This window comes from Lucilia cuprina, chromosome 6 (genome assembly GCF_022045245.1).
Source record: "Lucilia cuprina isolate Lc7/37 chromosome 6, ASM2204524v1, whole genome shotgun sequence".
Classification (NCBI taxonomy): Eukaryota; Metazoa; Arthropoda; class Insecta; order Diptera; family Calliphoridae; genus Lucilia; species Lucilia cuprina.
In genome coordinates, this window is record NC_060954.1 from 46,487,670 (window position 1) to 46,506,952 (window position 19,283).

Here is a 19,283-nt window from a genome sequence, read left to right on the forward strand (position 1 = left end):
GCTGTATTAATAAACGATTAATAAAGTTATTTCTGATATATTTAAGGAATCTCGTAATGACAAAAGTGCATAATGAACTTCTTAGTACAATCCTAATGACTTGAGGGAAACTTTTAATTATGTTTTCATGCTAAGTCTTACCTAACCTAAGTCTGACGTGGTCATCCATATGATACCCTATACCAGTGAGTATCTTAATTCCGGTACATATGCTCTAAAAGAGGGCAGTAAGGATAAATATGGGCCTATCCTTATAAATTTTGGTAGACATATGCATATATTAACGTTATTGATGCATAATTTCAACGTGTCGTTAGTCCTTAAAAGTGTATTTTAAAATTTAAGACATATTCAGAAGGATAGTTTGTATAAGAGCTAGAGACAAATGATGTCCAAATTATGAGCTCCGAAAGCAAAGGTTTCATCCTTGGGCAAATTTAATCAAATTTTAGATGAGAGTTTCGACCTATAGCTTTTCTTGGACACACAGACACTACTATAATGATATAGGGTGTAATAATAACTACAAACTATTTCAAGGATCTGAATAAATACGATTTATATTTCTAGTAATTAGCAATGATCGCCTTAGTTTACATAGTAATGAATTAACACAATGTTCTCTTTTAATAAGGTTTCATCCAGTAACAATGACAATTTTTTAATAATTTTACTGAGAACTACAAATGTAGATTATATCAACCAGTCGAACTTTTAAATATATTAACATTGAGCTCTGGACAAGAGGCCTCGCTTAGCTACACATATACATATTTCAATTATTTATTTAAAAGCCAATTGGACTGGACTAGCTTATGGCAATAGAAAACACAATATTGAGATACACTTATCAACAATTTAATTCATCTCTACTATTTGCGACATGCATTTAGAAATTATTAGTTTATTTAAAGTTTTTTTTCGAATAATATAAAGATGAAAAAATGTTTAATCTAAGAAAACTAAAACACAGAGAAAAAATGTTTCCCCATCAAGTCATCGTTAATTTAGTGCTGATAATGTGGGTTTAACTAACAACAACAATTCTAATGTAAGTGATTAAAACTTGTATCTGATTTTAATCTATGAATGACTATTCGATAGCTCAAGGAAATATTAACATTTTTAAATGTCTGTGATGTCCTATTTGTTTATATTCCTAAAAGCCCTAAAATGAATCCCTCCTTATTTTAGTCCTATATTTAGAAACACGATAAGGAAACAGAGTTATTTTTGATTTGATTTTAATGTTAAATGAATCATTTTTTTTATATCTAGCAATTAGTTTTTAATTGTATTCAAATCATCTGAATTTAATTTCAATTTGCTTTTTATCAATAAATTGGACTCAATTAAATTTGATTTGACACAAAGCAATTCGTTTCGGCTAGATTAGAGTCTAATCTAGTAGTTAGACTCCAATCTAGTAGCTAGGCTCTTATCTAGCAGATTATACTCTAATATAGTCTAATATAGTTAAATAGACTCTGATCTAGCAGATTAGACTATAATCTAATAGATTAGACTCCAATCTAGTACATTAGACTCTAATCTAGTAGACTAGACCCTAACCTAGTAGATTACACTATAATCTAGTATAATATAGTCAAATAGACTCTGAACTAGCAGATTAGACTCTAATCTAGTAGATTAGACTCCAATCTAGTATATAAGACTTTAATGTAGTAGATTAGGCTCTAATGTAGTCGATTAAACTCTAATCTAGTAGATTAGATTATGATCTAGAAGATTAGACTCTGATCTAGTAGACTGGACTCTGATCCAGTAGATTAGAATCTAATCTAGTCGATTAGACTCTAATCTAGTCGGTTAGACTCTAATTTAGTCGATTTAACTCTAATCTAATAGATTATACTCCGATCTAGTAGATTACTCTGATCTAGTCGAATTGACTCTAATGTAGATTAAACACTAATCTAGTCGATTAGGCTATAATCTATTAGATTAGTCTCTAATCTAGTAGATTAGACTCTAATCTAGTAAACTAGACTAGATTAGAGTCTAATCGATTACTCTCTAATCTAGTAAATTAAACTGTAGTCAAGTAGATTAGACTCTTATTTAGTCGATTAGGCTCTAATCTAGTCGATTTTACTCTAATCTAGTCGACTAGACTTTAGTCTAGTTGATTAGACTCCAATCTAGTCGATTAGACTCTAATCTAGTCGATAAAACCCTTGTAGATTAGACTATAAACTAGTAGATTAAACTCTAATCCAGTAGATTAGACTATAACCTAGTAGACTAGACTTTAATCCAGTAAATTAGACTCTAAGCTAGTCGATTAGACTCCAATTTATTCGATTAGATTCTAATCTAGTCGATTATACTTTAATCTAGTCGAATAGACTTTAACCTAGATAATTACACTCTAATCTAGTCCAGTCTAATCTAGTAGGTAAAACCCTTGTAGATTAGACATTAAACTAGTAGATTAGACTCTAATCTAGTACATAAGACTCTAATGTAGTATATTAGACTCTAATGTAGGAGATTAGACACTAATATAGTCGATTAAACTCTAATTTAGTAGATTAGATTCTGATCTAGAAGATTAAACTCTGATCAAGTAGACTAGACTCTGATCTAGTAGATTAGACTCTATTCTGGTAGATTAGACTCTAATCTGGCAGATTAGACTCGAACCTAGTAGATAACACTATAATCTAGTCTAATATAGCCAAAAAGACTCAAATCTAGTAGATTAGGTTCTGATCTAGAAGATTAGACTTTGATCTAGTAAACTAGACTCTGATCCAGTAGATTAGACTCTAATCTAGTCAATTACACTCTACTGTAGTAGATTAGATTCCGATCTAGTAGATTACTCTAAACTAGTAGATTACACTCTGATCTAGTCGATTTGACTCTAATGTAGCAGATTATGCTTTACTCTAGTATATTTGACTCTAATCTAGTCGTTTTAATCTAGTTTAGTAGATTAAACACTAATCTAGTTCGATTAGACTATAATCTAGAAGACTAGACTCTAATCTAGTCCAGTAGACTCTAATCTAGTCAATTAGACCCTAGTAGATTGGACTCTAATCTAGTACATTAGTCTCTAATCTATTATATTAGTCTCTAATCTAGTAGATTAGACTAGATTAGAGTCTAATCTAGATTAGACTAGTTTAGAGTCTAATCGATTATACTCTACTCTAGTAGATTAGACTCTAGTCAAGTAGATTAGACTCTAGTCAAGTAGACTAGACTCTAGTCAAGTAGACTAGACTCTAGTCTAGTAAATTAGACTCTAATCTAGTCGATTAGACTCTAATTTATTCGATTAGATTATAATATAGTCGATTAGACTTTAATCTAGTCGATTTAAATCTCATCTAGTAAATTAAGCTATAATCTAATCAAGTAGTATATAAACTAGTCAACTAGACTCTAGTCTAGTTGCTTGGCTCTATTAGATGATAATGTAATCGATTAGACTTTAATATAGTTTACTAGAGTCTAATCAACTAGACTCTAATCTGATATATTGACTCGAATTTAGTCGAAAAGACTCTAATTGATAAGATTTCTATATCTAATCTATTTGCTTAAATTCTAGTCCAATCTATTAGACTCTAATCCAGTCTAAAATGCTCCTGTCCAATCTATTAGACTCTAATTTAGTCTAAAAGGCTCCTGTCTAGTCGATTAGACTGTAATCTACTCAATTGGTCATCATTTTCTAAACTATTCAATTTAAATCTAATCGCTTTTCTTCATCTTAATAATTTTTTCTTCTATTCAATTCGTTTTAAGTCTTTCTAGCATATTGTGCAATAATAAAAGGTTTAATTTGTTATAAATTAAAATATTTTTTGTTCTTTAATGTTTAATAATATTTTTTTTTTTTTACAAAATAATTGTTTTAATACAAGTCAAATACACACAGTAATCAATAATATTCGAGTTTTGTTCTGTTTTTGTTTTCTCTTAAGATTTTATAAGTAGATAGTATTTTTTTTTTTTAGTAAAATTATACATAAAGCTTTTTTTAATTAAAAAAAAATATATATCTAAATTAGAAACAATGCTAAAGAGTAATTATTATGGGGGGAAGGGGTTTGTTTTTTGTTTAGTATAGTGAATTCTTATATTAAAAGAAAGTCTTATAGATTTTAAATTTGTATCACTTAATTTGTAGATAAAATGGCTTTTACAAAGGGGATGAAAAAGTGATTTTAGAAATTTAAGAATTTTCCTGTTTGAAGGAATTTTTTCGTTGATCGTTTACTACATTCCCCAGAGTAAAAACTATTGATTTTTTTAGGAATTGCTGTGTGCAAAATCTTAATCTGACTTCAAAATTTCGCCATCACTTCAGATATCCGCTATGGCTTAGCATAAATTTCGAAAATCAAATTACAAATTGTTTTTTTAAACTTAAGAAGAAAATATCTCGAAAACCTTATATGATGAACAAATTTCGAGGTCAGATTTGAAAAGTAAAGTCTAGTTCAGGAGGCACACTGCCAATAGCTACGAGCATTTAGAAAAACAAAAGTGTATTTAGTGCATAGGGTTTGGGCACCCTTGGCCTAGTCTCTGGGTTAAAATTCGGGTTTTGGAGCTTTGCTTGATTCTCATTAATACAAACAAAACCATCTGATTGGCAAGTATTGGTTGGTACAAACAAAATTTTTTCTCTAAACAAACAGTTATCGCTGTTAAAAGTTTTAAAAGTTTTTCCTTAAACACTTTCGATTTGTTGGCCAGTAGTCCGTAATCTTGGCCCGAAAAAAATGAAAAGATTTGTTAAAAGGATATAGTACTTTCCGGCCCCTTTGTAAAACCGTTTTTTCATTTAATTGAGTTTCTCTATATGATTCTTTAGACTTCATTTTTATAATTGGGCAATTCACAATCGGTGTTGTAGGGTTGTATCGCAGTATGTCGTATTTTTATTATTAATTTGTTTTAGTTTCAAAAATTTTTCTTTATTAAATGTTTATGACATACAACGCTACAAAGATACGACATCGATTGTGAATTGAACAAATATTTTCTTAAAACTAATATTACATTTAATTTTTTTTTTTAAGATTTTTACAATTACATGAGTTGAGGGAGTGGTTTTTTGTTTTCTTCTATACAAAAGTTAGAGCTTAATTTAATAATTAATAATAAGATATATTGAGTTATAATCATTTATTTAATATAAAATAAATACACTTATATTTAGACTTAATACTTAAAATAATGGAATTATTTTTCTGGATTTATATATAGTTTTTCTTTTTTTTAAATAAAATATTTTCTTTTCATTTTAGTTTAAATCTTAAATTTAATGAAATTTAACATTATAATTTGTTTGTTTTTCAATTATTGTTAAAATTCTTACAATTTTTATTTTATTAGTATATTTTAAGAAAATAATAATTGATTTAAATAAATTAAGTTTTTTGTTGTTAATTATTTTGTTTTTCTGTTTTTTAACTAATCTTAAGTTTTATAAGCTAATTTTAAAATTTAAGCTTTTTAGTTTAAATGAATTGTTTTTTTTTTTGTTAAATGTTAATTTTAATTTAAAATTACATTTTAATTTAATACGAGAATACGAAAAGAAAAAGACATCATTTACAGGATATTTCATTAAAGTTGTGAAATCAAAAACCTAATTCTACAACACAATTTGTCTGCTGTAAATGCCCGATGTAAGGGTATTGAAAATTATTTACAGGTATGCTCCTCTATAATCTTAACACAGACATCACATTTAACCTGGCAACACCAATGGAACTTGCAATTGCAACGTTCTCGCACCACAATATTTTTGGTATTATAACCTCGGCCACAGCAGAGTATGCCACAGCCATCTAAACCATTCGAGGTTTTATTACACACACGGCCATGAGTACCTTAAGAAAGATTAAGAAAATTTGTTTTAATTAAAAAAGTTTATTCCAAAGATAAAAATTATCAATTTAATTCATTACCTGGCCATTGCAGTTGTTTATTATTTCGACACCAGTCGGGACTTTCATCCAAATACACTAAATCATGGGCTGTGGGTACTTTGAATTGTGGATCTTTTACTTGCAAACGTCCACGTTTATTCAACTTCACCTCTGTGGATTCTTCGTATTTTTCTCGTAAATAGTCACCTTTAATAAGAAATAAATGGAAAGATGTGTTTTTAGTAAAGCCATAAACCTTAGTCGATAATACTGTTTCCTCATGGTAATATAGTGCTGTTTAGCAGCGCCTAAAATTATTTAATGACTATGTAGAAAATAGTTTTGTTTAGCAAGAACTTGTGTAATTTTAACTGTTATGTTATTAACATTGCCATTGTAACCTATTAAGTGAACTTAGACTACATTTTAAGGGTTTAACCCTTTCACGCACTAAACTAAACCGCTGGACTTTTTTTTGATATGGACGTGTATTAAACATTTTTAATGAAAAATAGAAAAAGTGTTTTCGAACGATATCTCAGGATATTACCCTTTTTGCATGTAGTGACATCAAATTCTAAAAAATAACGTAATTTTCTTTGGAGATAACCATTTGCTGTAGCTGTGAACTCAAAATAACGCTCGAAATTGAGAAAAATTAGAGGATAAATCTTGGGACACCGGTGCCCTATAACGTGAAAGATTTTTCTGATATTTACTGTTTTTGACTAGTCTTTTTTATTTCTTTTTTTTTCTTTTCTTTTCTTTTCTTTTTCTATAACTAGACCATTGACTAGTCTATAGATTTGCAAATTAACTAATAATAACTTCACTGTGGGCAAGTCTTTGGAAAAATATATTGAGAAGTCTTTGACTTTTATAGGACTAGTCTACCTACCGGCCTACCGGCTATTATACTGAACAATATATTGAAAAGCCCATTGACCAGTGTTTTGTCAATTTATGATCTTACCTATTGTTCAGTCCATTGACTGATCTATAGATTTGTAAATTAACAGGCCTCCGGTAGGTTATTAACTACACTGTGGACTAGTCATTGGAATATAATATTGACAAGTCTTTGACTTTTACAGTACTAGTATAATGAATAGTCTATTCACTATCCTATGAACTAGCATTCTGGCCATTATGCGGACCCATTTACAGGTCTTTTGTCTATTCCATGACTGGTCTACTGTTTTATAGGCATATTTATGGAATTATCTAGCTAATTGACTAGTCTTTGTAAAGTAACTACTATATAGACTAGTCCCTCGTCCACACAAAAGATGTGTCTTTAAAACAGTCTAATAACAACACTATGAACAAATCTTTGGAATGGTATATTGAAAAGAAAAGAATAGTATCTGAAAAGACTTTTCAAGACTAATCTGTGAACTAGCCTACTGACCATTATACGGACCTTTCTATGCACTAACCCATTGTATACTGTTCAGTTCATTTATAAGCCTATAAAATTGTAAAGTAACTACAATATAGATTAGACTCTTGTCACCTCAATGGAATAGTCTCTAAAACTGTCTAATAGTTGCACTATAAACAAATTTTTGGAATAGCAGATTGAAAAGATAATAAATAATATATGAACTACCCTGTGGACTATACGGACTATGGATAGTCTATTGTCAATTCCATGACTGGTCTACTGTCTTATATACAAGCTTTTCGACAAGTTTACAAAATTATTTATAGTCTAACTTATTGTCCAGTTATTTTATAGAGTAGCCTCTTGTCCACTTAATAGATCAGTCTATAAAATAGTCCAATAACTAGACTATGTATGGACAAGTCTTTCGATTTGTATATTTTTTTTGTCTTGCATGTTTCTGACTAATTTATAGACTAATCCACAAACTACTCCATTCACTAGTTTGTGTATTTGTCAATTAATTACTCTATAGACGAGTTTCTTCTTCACTTAATGAATCTATTGATTACCCTTCGAACTGAAAAGTATATAGACCATTCAATGGACTAGCCCATTAGATAGGCTATAGTCTACTGTTTTGTAAACTAGCTTTTCGACAAGTTTATGGAATTATCTATTGAAGAGTCATTTGACTTCTTTAAAGACTAATATTTTGACAACTTTAACGAATAGCCCTTCGTCTAATGAATAGCCAATCGACTAGTCCAATATAAAGTTTTTTGACTTTCATGTGGACTTGTCTTTTGTACAATATCAAGTTGTTTTGTCTAGTCTATCGGCAAACCTATATACTTGTCTATGGTATAATATTACTATTCCATTAGCCATTCCCTGAACTGATACATAAACTAATCCCTGGAATATACTGGATACTATCAACTTGTCTATGATATGATATTGCTATTCCTTTGGCCAATCCCTTAATTGGTCCACAAACTAGTCCCTGGAATATTCAGAATGATATTTCATAAAATTATGATTAAACTAACCAGCTAGGTAATCAATTTACTACACTTTGAACTAATGTATTGAGTATTCTTTAGAATAGACTATTTACTATTCAAAAGACTTGAGTGTGGATAAATCTAAAGACAAGCATATGGAATTGTTTATGAACAAGAATTTGGTGTAATCTATGGACTAGCTCTTGTCTTATATGCGATGTAATTTTTTGTCAAGTTTTTTTAAGAAAGTTTTCGTGTGGACTAGTCTTTGAATAGTCTTTCGATTAGTCTATCGTTCACTCTTTCGATTGGTATATTAATAGATTTTGAGTGTAGTCTTTGGACTACATATTAGTTCAATATACGCAAAAGGCGTTTCTTAAAGCTCATTTGCTTCAGACCCTAGTTATGGACCCCAATAAAAGTCTAAACTTTGGCCCCCTCTCTACAATAAGTTGCACCCCTACTGCATAAATATTTGCATACACCAAAAAAGCAAAAAAATAAAATATAATCATAGCATACTTTTAAGCTTATACTATGACCAAAATAACTCTCATATATAGTACATACACATAGATATAAAACGTAAAATGAAAATAGAATTCAAACAAATAACAACAACACCACTACTTACCAATTTCTCTTATCGATGACAACTGTTGCCAACAGGTTATTAAACTGCATGAACCAGAAACACCATGACACTTGCATGTAATACGGGTTTTCTTAATCACAGCCTGGAAAATAGAAAAGAAACGAAAATGGAAAATGTTTTATTTTTTTTTTTTTTTGTTAATGGTGCAAACAAGAATTATGAAAATCTTAAATTTAAATATGTAAATAAATTTAAATTTAATATAGAATTTAATTTAATGCAATTTTTTTTTGCAAAAGAAATTATTCTAATTCAGCAAAAATTTTTATTTATTTCCTTATTTTATTTTGAGTTCATTTCATATTATAGTTTAGTTCATTTCATTTTTTTTTGTAATTTTCTGTAGCATACATATGGGTAACAAAATTTATGAGTATAGAAAGAGTCAAAGCAAAAAAAAAAAATTAAAAAGTTTCTGTGCATTATTGCACAATTTAATAGAGAGAGAAAAGGAGAAACGACAGTCATACAGACAGATAGTCAGAGACAAGTTTAAATTGTCTTTATGAAAGTAATCAAAATAGAGTATGTAATACTATTTTTTGTGTGTGTTTAGATATGTTTGTACAGTGTGTGATAAAATTTATCAGATAATTGGAAAAACTTTGAAAGAAGTTATGTAAAATTGAAGATTTAAAAAAAAACTAGGTTTAGTAAGATCGAAGAGACTAAAATACATATGTCCAATTCGCAATCGGTGTTGTACGGTTGTATCGTAGTATATCGTAATTAGTTTGCTATTGATTTGTTTTTGTTTCATAAAATTTTATTTGAATAATTTGTATTACATACAATGCTACAACGAAACGACATCGATTGCGAATTGCACAATATTATCAATTGAGAACAAATGTTACCAGTAGATCATTTGTTTTAGTGATGCCATAAACCATTCAACGTTTTTGAAAACAAAACATTTTTTTAAAATAAATGTGATCGTCTGTTTTAGTGACGCCATAAACCATTAAAAGTTTCTGAAAACATAAATTTGTTTTAGAATTTACTTAATACTATTATATGATCTTTCACTAACTATTATAAGCTTTAATTAGTAGATCTAATAAACCATCTAAAGTTGAAATAAAAAAATGATTGTAAATCGATTAGAGAATATATCAATTAGGAAGCAAATGAAAGCGACGCCACAAACCCACAGAAATAGCTAACAGCGAAATAATTAACCAATTCACAATCGATGTTGTATCGTTGCAGTGTTGTATGTCATAAACATTTTTCAAACAATAAGAAATCAATTATAAAAAATTACGACATATGACGAAACAATACCGATTGTGAATTCGACAAATGATTATGAAATTCGTGTTCTCTCAAATTTTGGAAATTGCATCTTAATTGGAAGACAATGTGGGAATATAAATTTAGGGGACTTTAAATCCAATTCGCTTTTTTTCTTTCTATACTTTATTTAGACACTGTACTCATATATTTATGCATATTTTCGCAGACAATGTTGTCTTCTTCTATGGTAAGTAGATGGTACAGAGTTTAGAAATATATGACCATTATGTATTACCAAAAATAAAAACATGAAATGAAGTTTATCATACTCAAACGAAGGATACCCTACGATCAGTATGCTAGCCCTTAGTGTGATATTGGCGAATATAAATATATATAAATATGGAATTTTTAAAAGTTTAGGTGAAGTTTTAAATTAGAAACCTATTTGTGACTGGTCTAGAAATTCCCCAAAGTAAAAGATATGCACAAACCATTTCCTTAATAAATCTGAGCCATCTTGGTTTAATTGCAATCGCGGTGCTACCATACTCTGTAGGGCATACAGACTGCATGCTGTATCAAAGTGAAAGAATATCGAAAATAAAAAAAAGTGTTGTCGAATTAATGTTTTGTATTAGAACCTATTCGAGTGCAAAGTAAGATATACCGTATATGAAACACGATCAAAGTTGATGAACTTCCCTCATTTTGGTTTTATTTCAATCTCGGTGTAAGCAGAAGCTTTAGGTGCTTAGACTGCTGAGGCTATAAACTGGTGGTGTCAAATGTATACTCGACTCTTTGTCAAAATGATTTGACCTTCATCCTGTGCCATCTATTTCGCTCTCTCGATTACGCGCTGTTGGCGAATCAAGAGAAACCATCCTGTCTACATGACTGGAAACGGAGGTGATGTTTCTCGAAAGTTAAGCAGAGATGCTACTGCAAAAAGTAAACTAATGATGTCAAATATATCCTCAACCTTTACATCTAATGATTTAAACTATATTTTATCTTGTTCCTTTTATATGGGTCTTCCGATTACGTTTCTAAGTGTTGCAATGGTAAGAGATCGAACAAAGTATTTGTTGTACATGGACCAGCATAACCATGTACCAAACTTGCTTGTTCGTTCCGTGATATTAAGGATCAAAAAAGTAACACTGTTAAAAAGGCCGTTCAAGAGGTGATCACGTTAAGCACTTCCTCTTATAATCCTCCCAGTATCTCTAAAATTTCGATTCGTCAATTAAGTTGCAGTCTGATCACAAAACCTATCTACTACCATGGGAATCATTGTCCACATGAGAAATGGTGGGAAAGAATGTTGGTTTAAAGAGTCAACAAGACGTTACAGAGAAGTGACAGCGTGGGCTTTAAAATTTTGGAAATGTATTAATATAAAGAGAGAATGTGTCTGGATTAAAAATCTCATTGATGAATTGAACGGTGATGATTATGTATTTCTGTCCTTGTATTAGTGATAAAGTTCCCTTCTTTGTGTGGAGATATTTCGGTGTTCTATACTCTGCCCATACCGCAGTGTTTTTCCGATTCAAAAGGGGCCATCCCAATGCATATAAGTTGTTGAGCAAGATTTGGTCTGAAATTTGCAGAACATACCACTGATATGAGATTATATAGATCGAGTACTAGATCAAATTGTTTGTGCATGGTTACAATTGATCGATGGTGAGTAATATCTAGCTCGCCCTGTGCTTGAAAAAGACCACCGTAACGTAAGGTTGTAAAGGCAAAAAGGTTATCTTTTATAGTTTGACAGATATTGTCATTTTTTAATATAAACATTTTTTACTTTGTTTATTTACTTTCTAGAGTTTTCCTATATATCGAATATCATATTTTCTCAAACGTTTGAAAATGTCTTGATACAAACTCTGTAAACATTTTAAGGTATGGCCGTTATGACATGTGAAAAGTGCCATTAAGTCCATGTTTTACAAATAGTCCATTTATCATAAAAAGGCTTAATATAGCGAAGCCGTTACTCAAAAAAAATACCGAAGTTTAAAAGCCCTTTGCCAGCTATCCAAAATACTTTTTTCAAAGATTCCAAAGATACAAAGTTCATGAAAAAGTATCATAATGTTACTTTTGAAAGTAGACGTTATGACGATGAATATAATGTCTATGAACATTTTAACAAGCCATCACTTGATATTACTTTTCTACTCTGAGGTTTGAACAGGTCTCGTGTTATAATGTCCACTGACATAATGTCGATACGGACATTATGGACATTATGACACGCCAAAAAGTAGTGTCATAATGTCCATATACATACGTAATGACAATTCTTAAAAGTGACATAATGTCTATGGATATTGTACCACTTAAAAACCAGAAATGTATTGGAAATTTTTTTTCAGAATTCAGGAAGGTGGTGTGTCATAATGTCCATGGACATAATGACAGTTTCTATTGTCCATGAGCAATGCGAAAGTCAATGGATTTCAAAGAGTCCATTTATCCAAAGAAGGCTTATGTTAGCGAAGCCGGTATTCGCAATTCCTCACAGTTTGAAATCCCTGCGCCCGACCGAAGACCTGCTATCCAGGACACTTTTTAAAAGGACCAAAATGCAACATACACCAAATTTGGGAGCAATTCTTTTCGGGATAAGTGTGTCTGTTTCCAATTTTTCCAATACATTTCTGTTTTCAAAGTGCCAATATGTCCATGACATTTTAAAAAAGTGACACAATGTCCATGCACTTTATGTCACTTTAAGTTGTGTCATATATTGTATGGACATTATGACACGCCACCAGTGATATAATATCGATGAAACACATCAAAAAGTGTTATAATGTCCATGGACGTAATGACAATTCTTAAAAGTGTCATAATGTCCATGGATATTGTAACGCTTTAAAAACAGAAACGCTTTGGAAAATTTGTTTAAAATTAAGGAGAGATGAAACTCCCTAAAAGTGTTGCTCTTAGATTAAGTTTAAACAAGTGTTATGAATAGCAGACCTCCGATCAGGTTTTAAATTCTGGTTTATTTCGAAAAAATTCATAGATTTTATGTCATTTTGCTTTTGAAATTGTCATAATGTCAATGACACTATGTCTCAATTAAGTAAGTGTGTGTCATAACATCCCTGGACATTATGTCACTGGACAGTCTGACACGCCACCTTTTGAACATAAATGTAGATAGATTTCTTCCTGATTTTAGAATGTAAACATATTTAAATGTATGTATAAAGACTGTAGGGTACAATTTCAATCAAATAAATATTTCTTTTCATGAAAAAAAAAGAAAAACTAAGAAAACACACAAAGTATTTAAGACCAATAAAAGAAATGCGTAGCTTTTCATAATTTCTTTTGTTTTTGGTAGTGTCGTCGTATTGTTTTTTTTTTTTTATTTTTTCTTATTACATACTTCTTCCACAAACAAATGTCAACGGAATATGAAATCCTTGGAAAATTTATGACATTTTCATAGTTAAGTTTTCCTTTTTTTTTGTCATATAAACATTATAAGACATGACATTGTTCTAAAGTTGTTGTATTACTTGTATGGTAACAGGGAGAAGAAAAAAAATCCCAAAAAAAATTGGTAATACAACTACATGTATATAACGAAATTATGCATTTATTTGAAGAAGAAAAAACCCTTCTTCTGCTTCAATGGTAAAACAAAAGAAAATGGAATATTTACAAAAAAACTAAACTTTCATATATAGAATTTCAAAATGTGAAACGAATTTTAAGAATTCTGTTTTTTGTTTTTTTTCTCTGCACAGATTTTTTTGGTTGCAGTAAAATTTTTTTTCACACAACTTTTGTAAAGACATTTAGAGTAGAATTTTGCAAGGAGTATGTAAAAAATTTAAAGAAAATTGCATATTTTAAGAAAAAAATTTTAAATTTTTTATTTTTATTTTTCATACACATACATAAATGAAGAATAAACATATTTGGAAATTTGCTAAAATACTTATATGTGTAAGTATTTGTTTACACCCCGTAAACAAGAGATTTAAACTTGTCTAAAATATCAAATGAAATTCTCAAAGCTTGCTCCAGTTTTTCTCAAATCTAAAGCTAGGTTTTATTAACATATTTCCTTGAAATTTTTAAGCTTTAGTTGATAATTTATTAAAGGTTTATAAAACACATTTTATATGAAAATTTCTTTCATAAAACTTTGTTAAATAGTTATCATTTAAGAATAACTTTGAATACAAATTGTTCTCAATTGAATCTCAAATGTTTGATGGGTAGTTATTGCTTCATATCATAGAAGTATATTTCCAAAAATGAATGTGACATTAAATAACAACTTAATGCCTTTTTTTGTGATAAAAATACGAAAACAAAACCAAAGAAAATTTTATTTTATATGCGAGAAAAAAAGGCAGAGTTTCAAAAGAGTAAAATGACAAAAACTAGGTCTAGAATTAAGGGAAAAAATTAAGCAAAAAAAACTGTTTTCTTAATCAAAAGGTAATTTTTTTACTGGTTAATTTTTACTACTTTCTTTAAAACTAGTAACTTCAGTCAAAATCCCAAGACAAGCACTTTTACAAAAAATACTTTTTTAATTTTCTTAATCAAAAAGTACTTTTTTTAAAAAAAATATTTAAATTTTACTACTTTTTATTACAAAGCTTTGTTGAAAACTAACAATTTCAGTCAAAATCCTAAGACAAGTACTTAAAAAAAATACTTTTTAAAAAAGTACTTTTTTTCCATTGTTCCGTTCCATTTGCAACATTTTGTTTTAAACTAGTAATTTTATTAAAGTCTTCTGATTACAAAGACTGCAGAAAAGTACCTTTTCATAAAATAAGTATATTTGCAAAAGTACTTTTTTTAAAATTTCTAGCATTCAACTCGAACAAAGTACTTTTTAAAATTTCCTGAAAACAACGGAAAACAATTAAAACTTGTTTCTAAACAATAAATGAATAAAGGAAGCAAATTTAACCGCATGTTTGTTAATCAAAAAGTACTTTTTTACTATTTTGTTTAAAACAGTAAAAATTTCGATAAAAAATGCAAACAAATAGTTAAAAAAAAAAACAATTTTTTTGGTAAGAAGTACTTTTTTCTCTTGGTCATGATTATTTCTACTATTTTGTTTTAAACTAGTAATCTTACCAAAGAGTTTTGAAAAAAGCGCAGAAAAGTACTTTTTCTTATAAGTATGATTTTTGCAAAAAGTACTTTTTAAAAAAAAAAGTTATTTTTTTACTACTTTTTTTAAACCAGTAATATTAGTAAATACTACAAAACAAAACAAAAGCATATAAGTACTTTTTCCAAAAAGTACAATTTTTTTCAAAAAGTAGTTTTTCCAAAATACTTTGTTTTAAACTAACAAAAAGTATTTTGTCTAAAAAGTACTTATTTACAGAAAGTTTAGTTTTTACAACTTTTCTTAAAAAGGGAGAATTTTTTCACAAAAAGTACTTTTTATTTTAAATATATAGTTTTTTTTTGTGGCGACGAGGGTCTTAAAATATATTAAAATTTGAAAAAGTACTTTTTCAAGAAGTATTTTTTTTCACAAAATTCTTACTTTTGTTTAGTAAAAGAACGCTGATAATCTTCAAAATAAGAAAAAAAGTATTTTTTATAAAAGTACGAAAATGGTACATAATAACGTTTTTTTTACGAGTTATTAAATAGAGAAACCCCCACATTCATAAATGTCTAATAAAGTTATAGATGGTTTATTGTAGAAATTTTGTAAATAATAAACCTAAAATAAGCGATTAATATCTTTAAGAATTTAAATAAGTATTTGTTATAAAAATAGAAAAAAATATCTTTTCCTTTTTTAAAATCACTAAAAAGTACTTTTTTTAAAGGTAAAGAAAATTTCACAAAAAAAGTTTTAATTTTTATTAAAAGTACGCAAATATTTTTAATTATTAAAACACATTGGGGAATTTTATAAAATTGTAAAATAAACATTTTCTTAAAAAAAGTAAAATTTTTCTTCAAAATCAATGTTTTTTCTTAAAAAGTACTTTTTTTGCTAGAACGAAAAAAGTACATTTTAACAATAAATGTTATTCCCTAAAAATTAAAAAAAAAATGAAAATATTTTCAAAAATTCCTTTTTAGAGTCAATTTTCCAATTTTTTTTTTGTTTAGAAAAGTTTCATAATTTCACATTATTTACATACTGTACCAACAATAAGACACGTATGTTTAAGAAAACATAACAAAATATAATATTTATGATATAAATATAAATATAGTTTTTGTCTTTTCTCTAGCAAGGATATCTGCTTATGAATCATTTGTATTGAAAAGCATACTTATGTGGGAAGTATGCATGTGTACGTGTAAATCAGATGAGTGTCTACAGGAATTTCATGTTAAATATTTAATAGTTTTTTGATTATAATGTTTAATAATAGCAAATAGTTATAGGAACACATGAAACACAATACAATTTATGAATTTAAGTGTATTTAATATAAATAGATATAGTTTTACACACATCCACAACTATGCTCATATATATGTATACACAAACTAATACATCCTAAAATAACAATATACAGGATTTATAATAGATTTATATTTGTTGTCACTGTTGTTGTTGTTGTTCTTGGGTATTGACTTTAAGCACATGCATGTGTGCAAAAAAACAACGTGACAAATCGTTAAGAAGGATATCTCTGTTATAGTAACTTTACAGCTTTACTAGTGTTTCGGTAGTTTAAAAAATAGTCAGAGTATCCTTTTTTATAAATTTTTAATGCAAAATCAGTTATTTTCCACTTTATTGTCTCTAAGTAATCTGTAGAGTAATTAATCTAAATTTTTATATTGCACCTTAAAGTTTTCTTATTTGTCATTGACGTAAAATGTAAATGACAGAAAATGTCAACCTAAAACTGCTGGTATTCTTGAAATTTACTTGTGTTGTATAAGAACTCGTTTTTCTTTAAATCCTTTGTGGTATTGTCTTGTGTCCCTTTTATGTGAGATGGAAATATAATATCGTTTAATTTCATGTTCTTCTCATGTATGTAGTATGTGCGAAAAATTTATATGTGCAAAAAAAAAAAAAATAAAAATCATGTTTTCCTTTATGTCACCAAAATCCTTTAGTATAAAAATTATCAACGATAAAAGTTTCTTTTTTTTGCGCTAAAGTCTGTGCTAAAGTATGTGTATCATATTGAAGGCTTTAAATATACTTAATACAAGTTCAAATGTAAATACCGACTACATAAACCCCTATTAGAGCTAAGTGTATAAATTGGTCCCTTATAGGTTCTTGATGCAGTTCAGTTCTAGATCAGTTCTATTTCAGTTCTAGTTCAGTTCTAGTTCAGTTCTAGTTCAGTTCTAGTTCAGTTCTAGTTCAGTTCTAGTTCAGTTCTAGTTCAGTTCTAGTTCAGTTCTAGTTCAGTTCTAGTTCAGTTCTAGTTCAGTTCTAGTTCAGTTCTAGTTCAGTTCTAGTTCAGTTCTAGTTCAGTTCTAGTTCAGTTCTAGTTCAGTTCTAGTTCAGTTCTAGTTCAGTTCTAGTTCAGTTCTAGTTCAGTTCTAGTTCAGTTCTAGTTCAGTTCTAGTTCAGTTCTACTTCAGTTCTAGTTCAGTTCTAGTTCAGTTCTAGTTCAGTTCTAGTTCAGTTCTAGTTCAGTTCTAGTTCAGTTCTAGTTCAGTTCTAGTTCAGTTCTAGTTCAGTTCTAGTTCAGTTCTAGTTCAGTTTTAGTTCAGATTCCATTGTGGTTTGTCTGACCATCGTGACCATCTTTGTGAAGGACCCATACAAGTCTAAAGTATAGGGTGTAATATGTTTACGACTGTTAAGTACACAATCATATCGCTGACATATTTGCGCATAAATAAATGTTAATGGCAGGTGATTATAATTTGAAAAGAATCAACAAATCTTATGACTAAAAGGGTCTTAACTTTAGTTAAGTGTTGTCAAACGTAATTAATATAAACATGTAATAAATTGCATATATGTAAAAGTAAAATATAGATACATTTTTTGAAAATTTTGAGACTTAGAAAAATATATTAAAGAAACAGACCATCACGAGTTATTGAACAAGAGGTACCAAAAGAATACTAAATACTTCTTGATTTTGCTCGTTAAGTTTAAATTGAATATTGACTATTTTAGGAATAAGTACCATTAATTATTTTGTAATACCTTGAGGCAAAAATATTAACACTTCGTCTAAAAAGCATTTATTCTTTCAGCTTTTCTAATTGTTATTGATATGTGTTTTCTGACAACATTTACATCAAAATTATATTTATTGTAATTTATTTAAATAAATTATATTAATAATAATTTACAACAACTATGACAGCTTTAATGACACTAAAACTCTTAAGTATCTAAAGAAAAAGCTAAAATAAAAATCAGTAAATTTTTATCAAACTTAAACGGACACTCCTTCCACATGCATTTAACAATTTTTCCATTTGAACGGGGCTTTGGCTAAAAACTTGTAATAGACCATATGGAAAAAAACTACAGTTTCTAATCTCTAAACAATTGTAATTGTGTAAAATAAATCAAAAAAAGCTTAAAAATTATTAATAACAAAATTTTTGCATTTACTTGTACATAAGTGGAAATTTATGGCATTAATTTGAAAAGTGTTGAGAAAAATATGCAAAAATCTTGTAAAAAATTTATTTTTTCTATCATTGACATTCAATCAGGGATCATTAATAAAACAATGGGTATTTTATTAAAAACAAACTAATTGTTTATTTGCATGTTTTGTTGATGGCGTTATTATTGATAGTAATCATTTATGTTTTGTAAATAACACCTTAAAAACATAAAAGTGAATTGAATAAGAAATTAGTCATTTTAACAAATAGAAACAAAAAAATGGGAGGGGAATATTGAATTTTGTCTTAAAATGAGTACTGAAATGCTAAATGTGTTCTAGTTCTCTTCCTGTATTGTTCTAGTTCTGTTTCTCTATTGTTCTAGTTCTGTTCTAGTTCTGTTCTAGTTCTGTTCTAGTTCTGTTCTAGTTCTGTTCTAGTTCTGTTCTAGTTCTGTTCTAGTTCTGTTCTAGTTCTGTTCTAGT

The 19,283-nt window shown here is 28.6% G+C and overlaps 1 protein-coding gene across 1 annotated transcript in view; it reads right to left on the reverse strand.

Annotated features, from left to right (window-relative positions):
• Positions 1–5,516: 5,516 nt before the first annotated feature.
• The window catches only part of LOC111682863 (protein Wnt-5-like), a 31,161-nt gene continuing 17,394 nt past the window's right edge, over positions 5,517–19,283 (reverse strand). The window contains exons 4-6 of the mRNA XM_046954858.1: positions 8,953–9,055; positions 5,961–6,128; positions 5,517–5,882 (exon numbers count right to left, since the gene is read on the reverse strand). Coding sequence (XP_046810814.1) covers positions 5,695–5,882; positions 5,961–6,128; positions 8,953–9,055 — 459 coding nt within the window. The 3' untranslated portion in view covers positions 5,517–5,694. The remainder of the gene's footprint in view (positions 5,883–5,960; positions 6,129–8,952; positions 9,056–19,283) is intronic.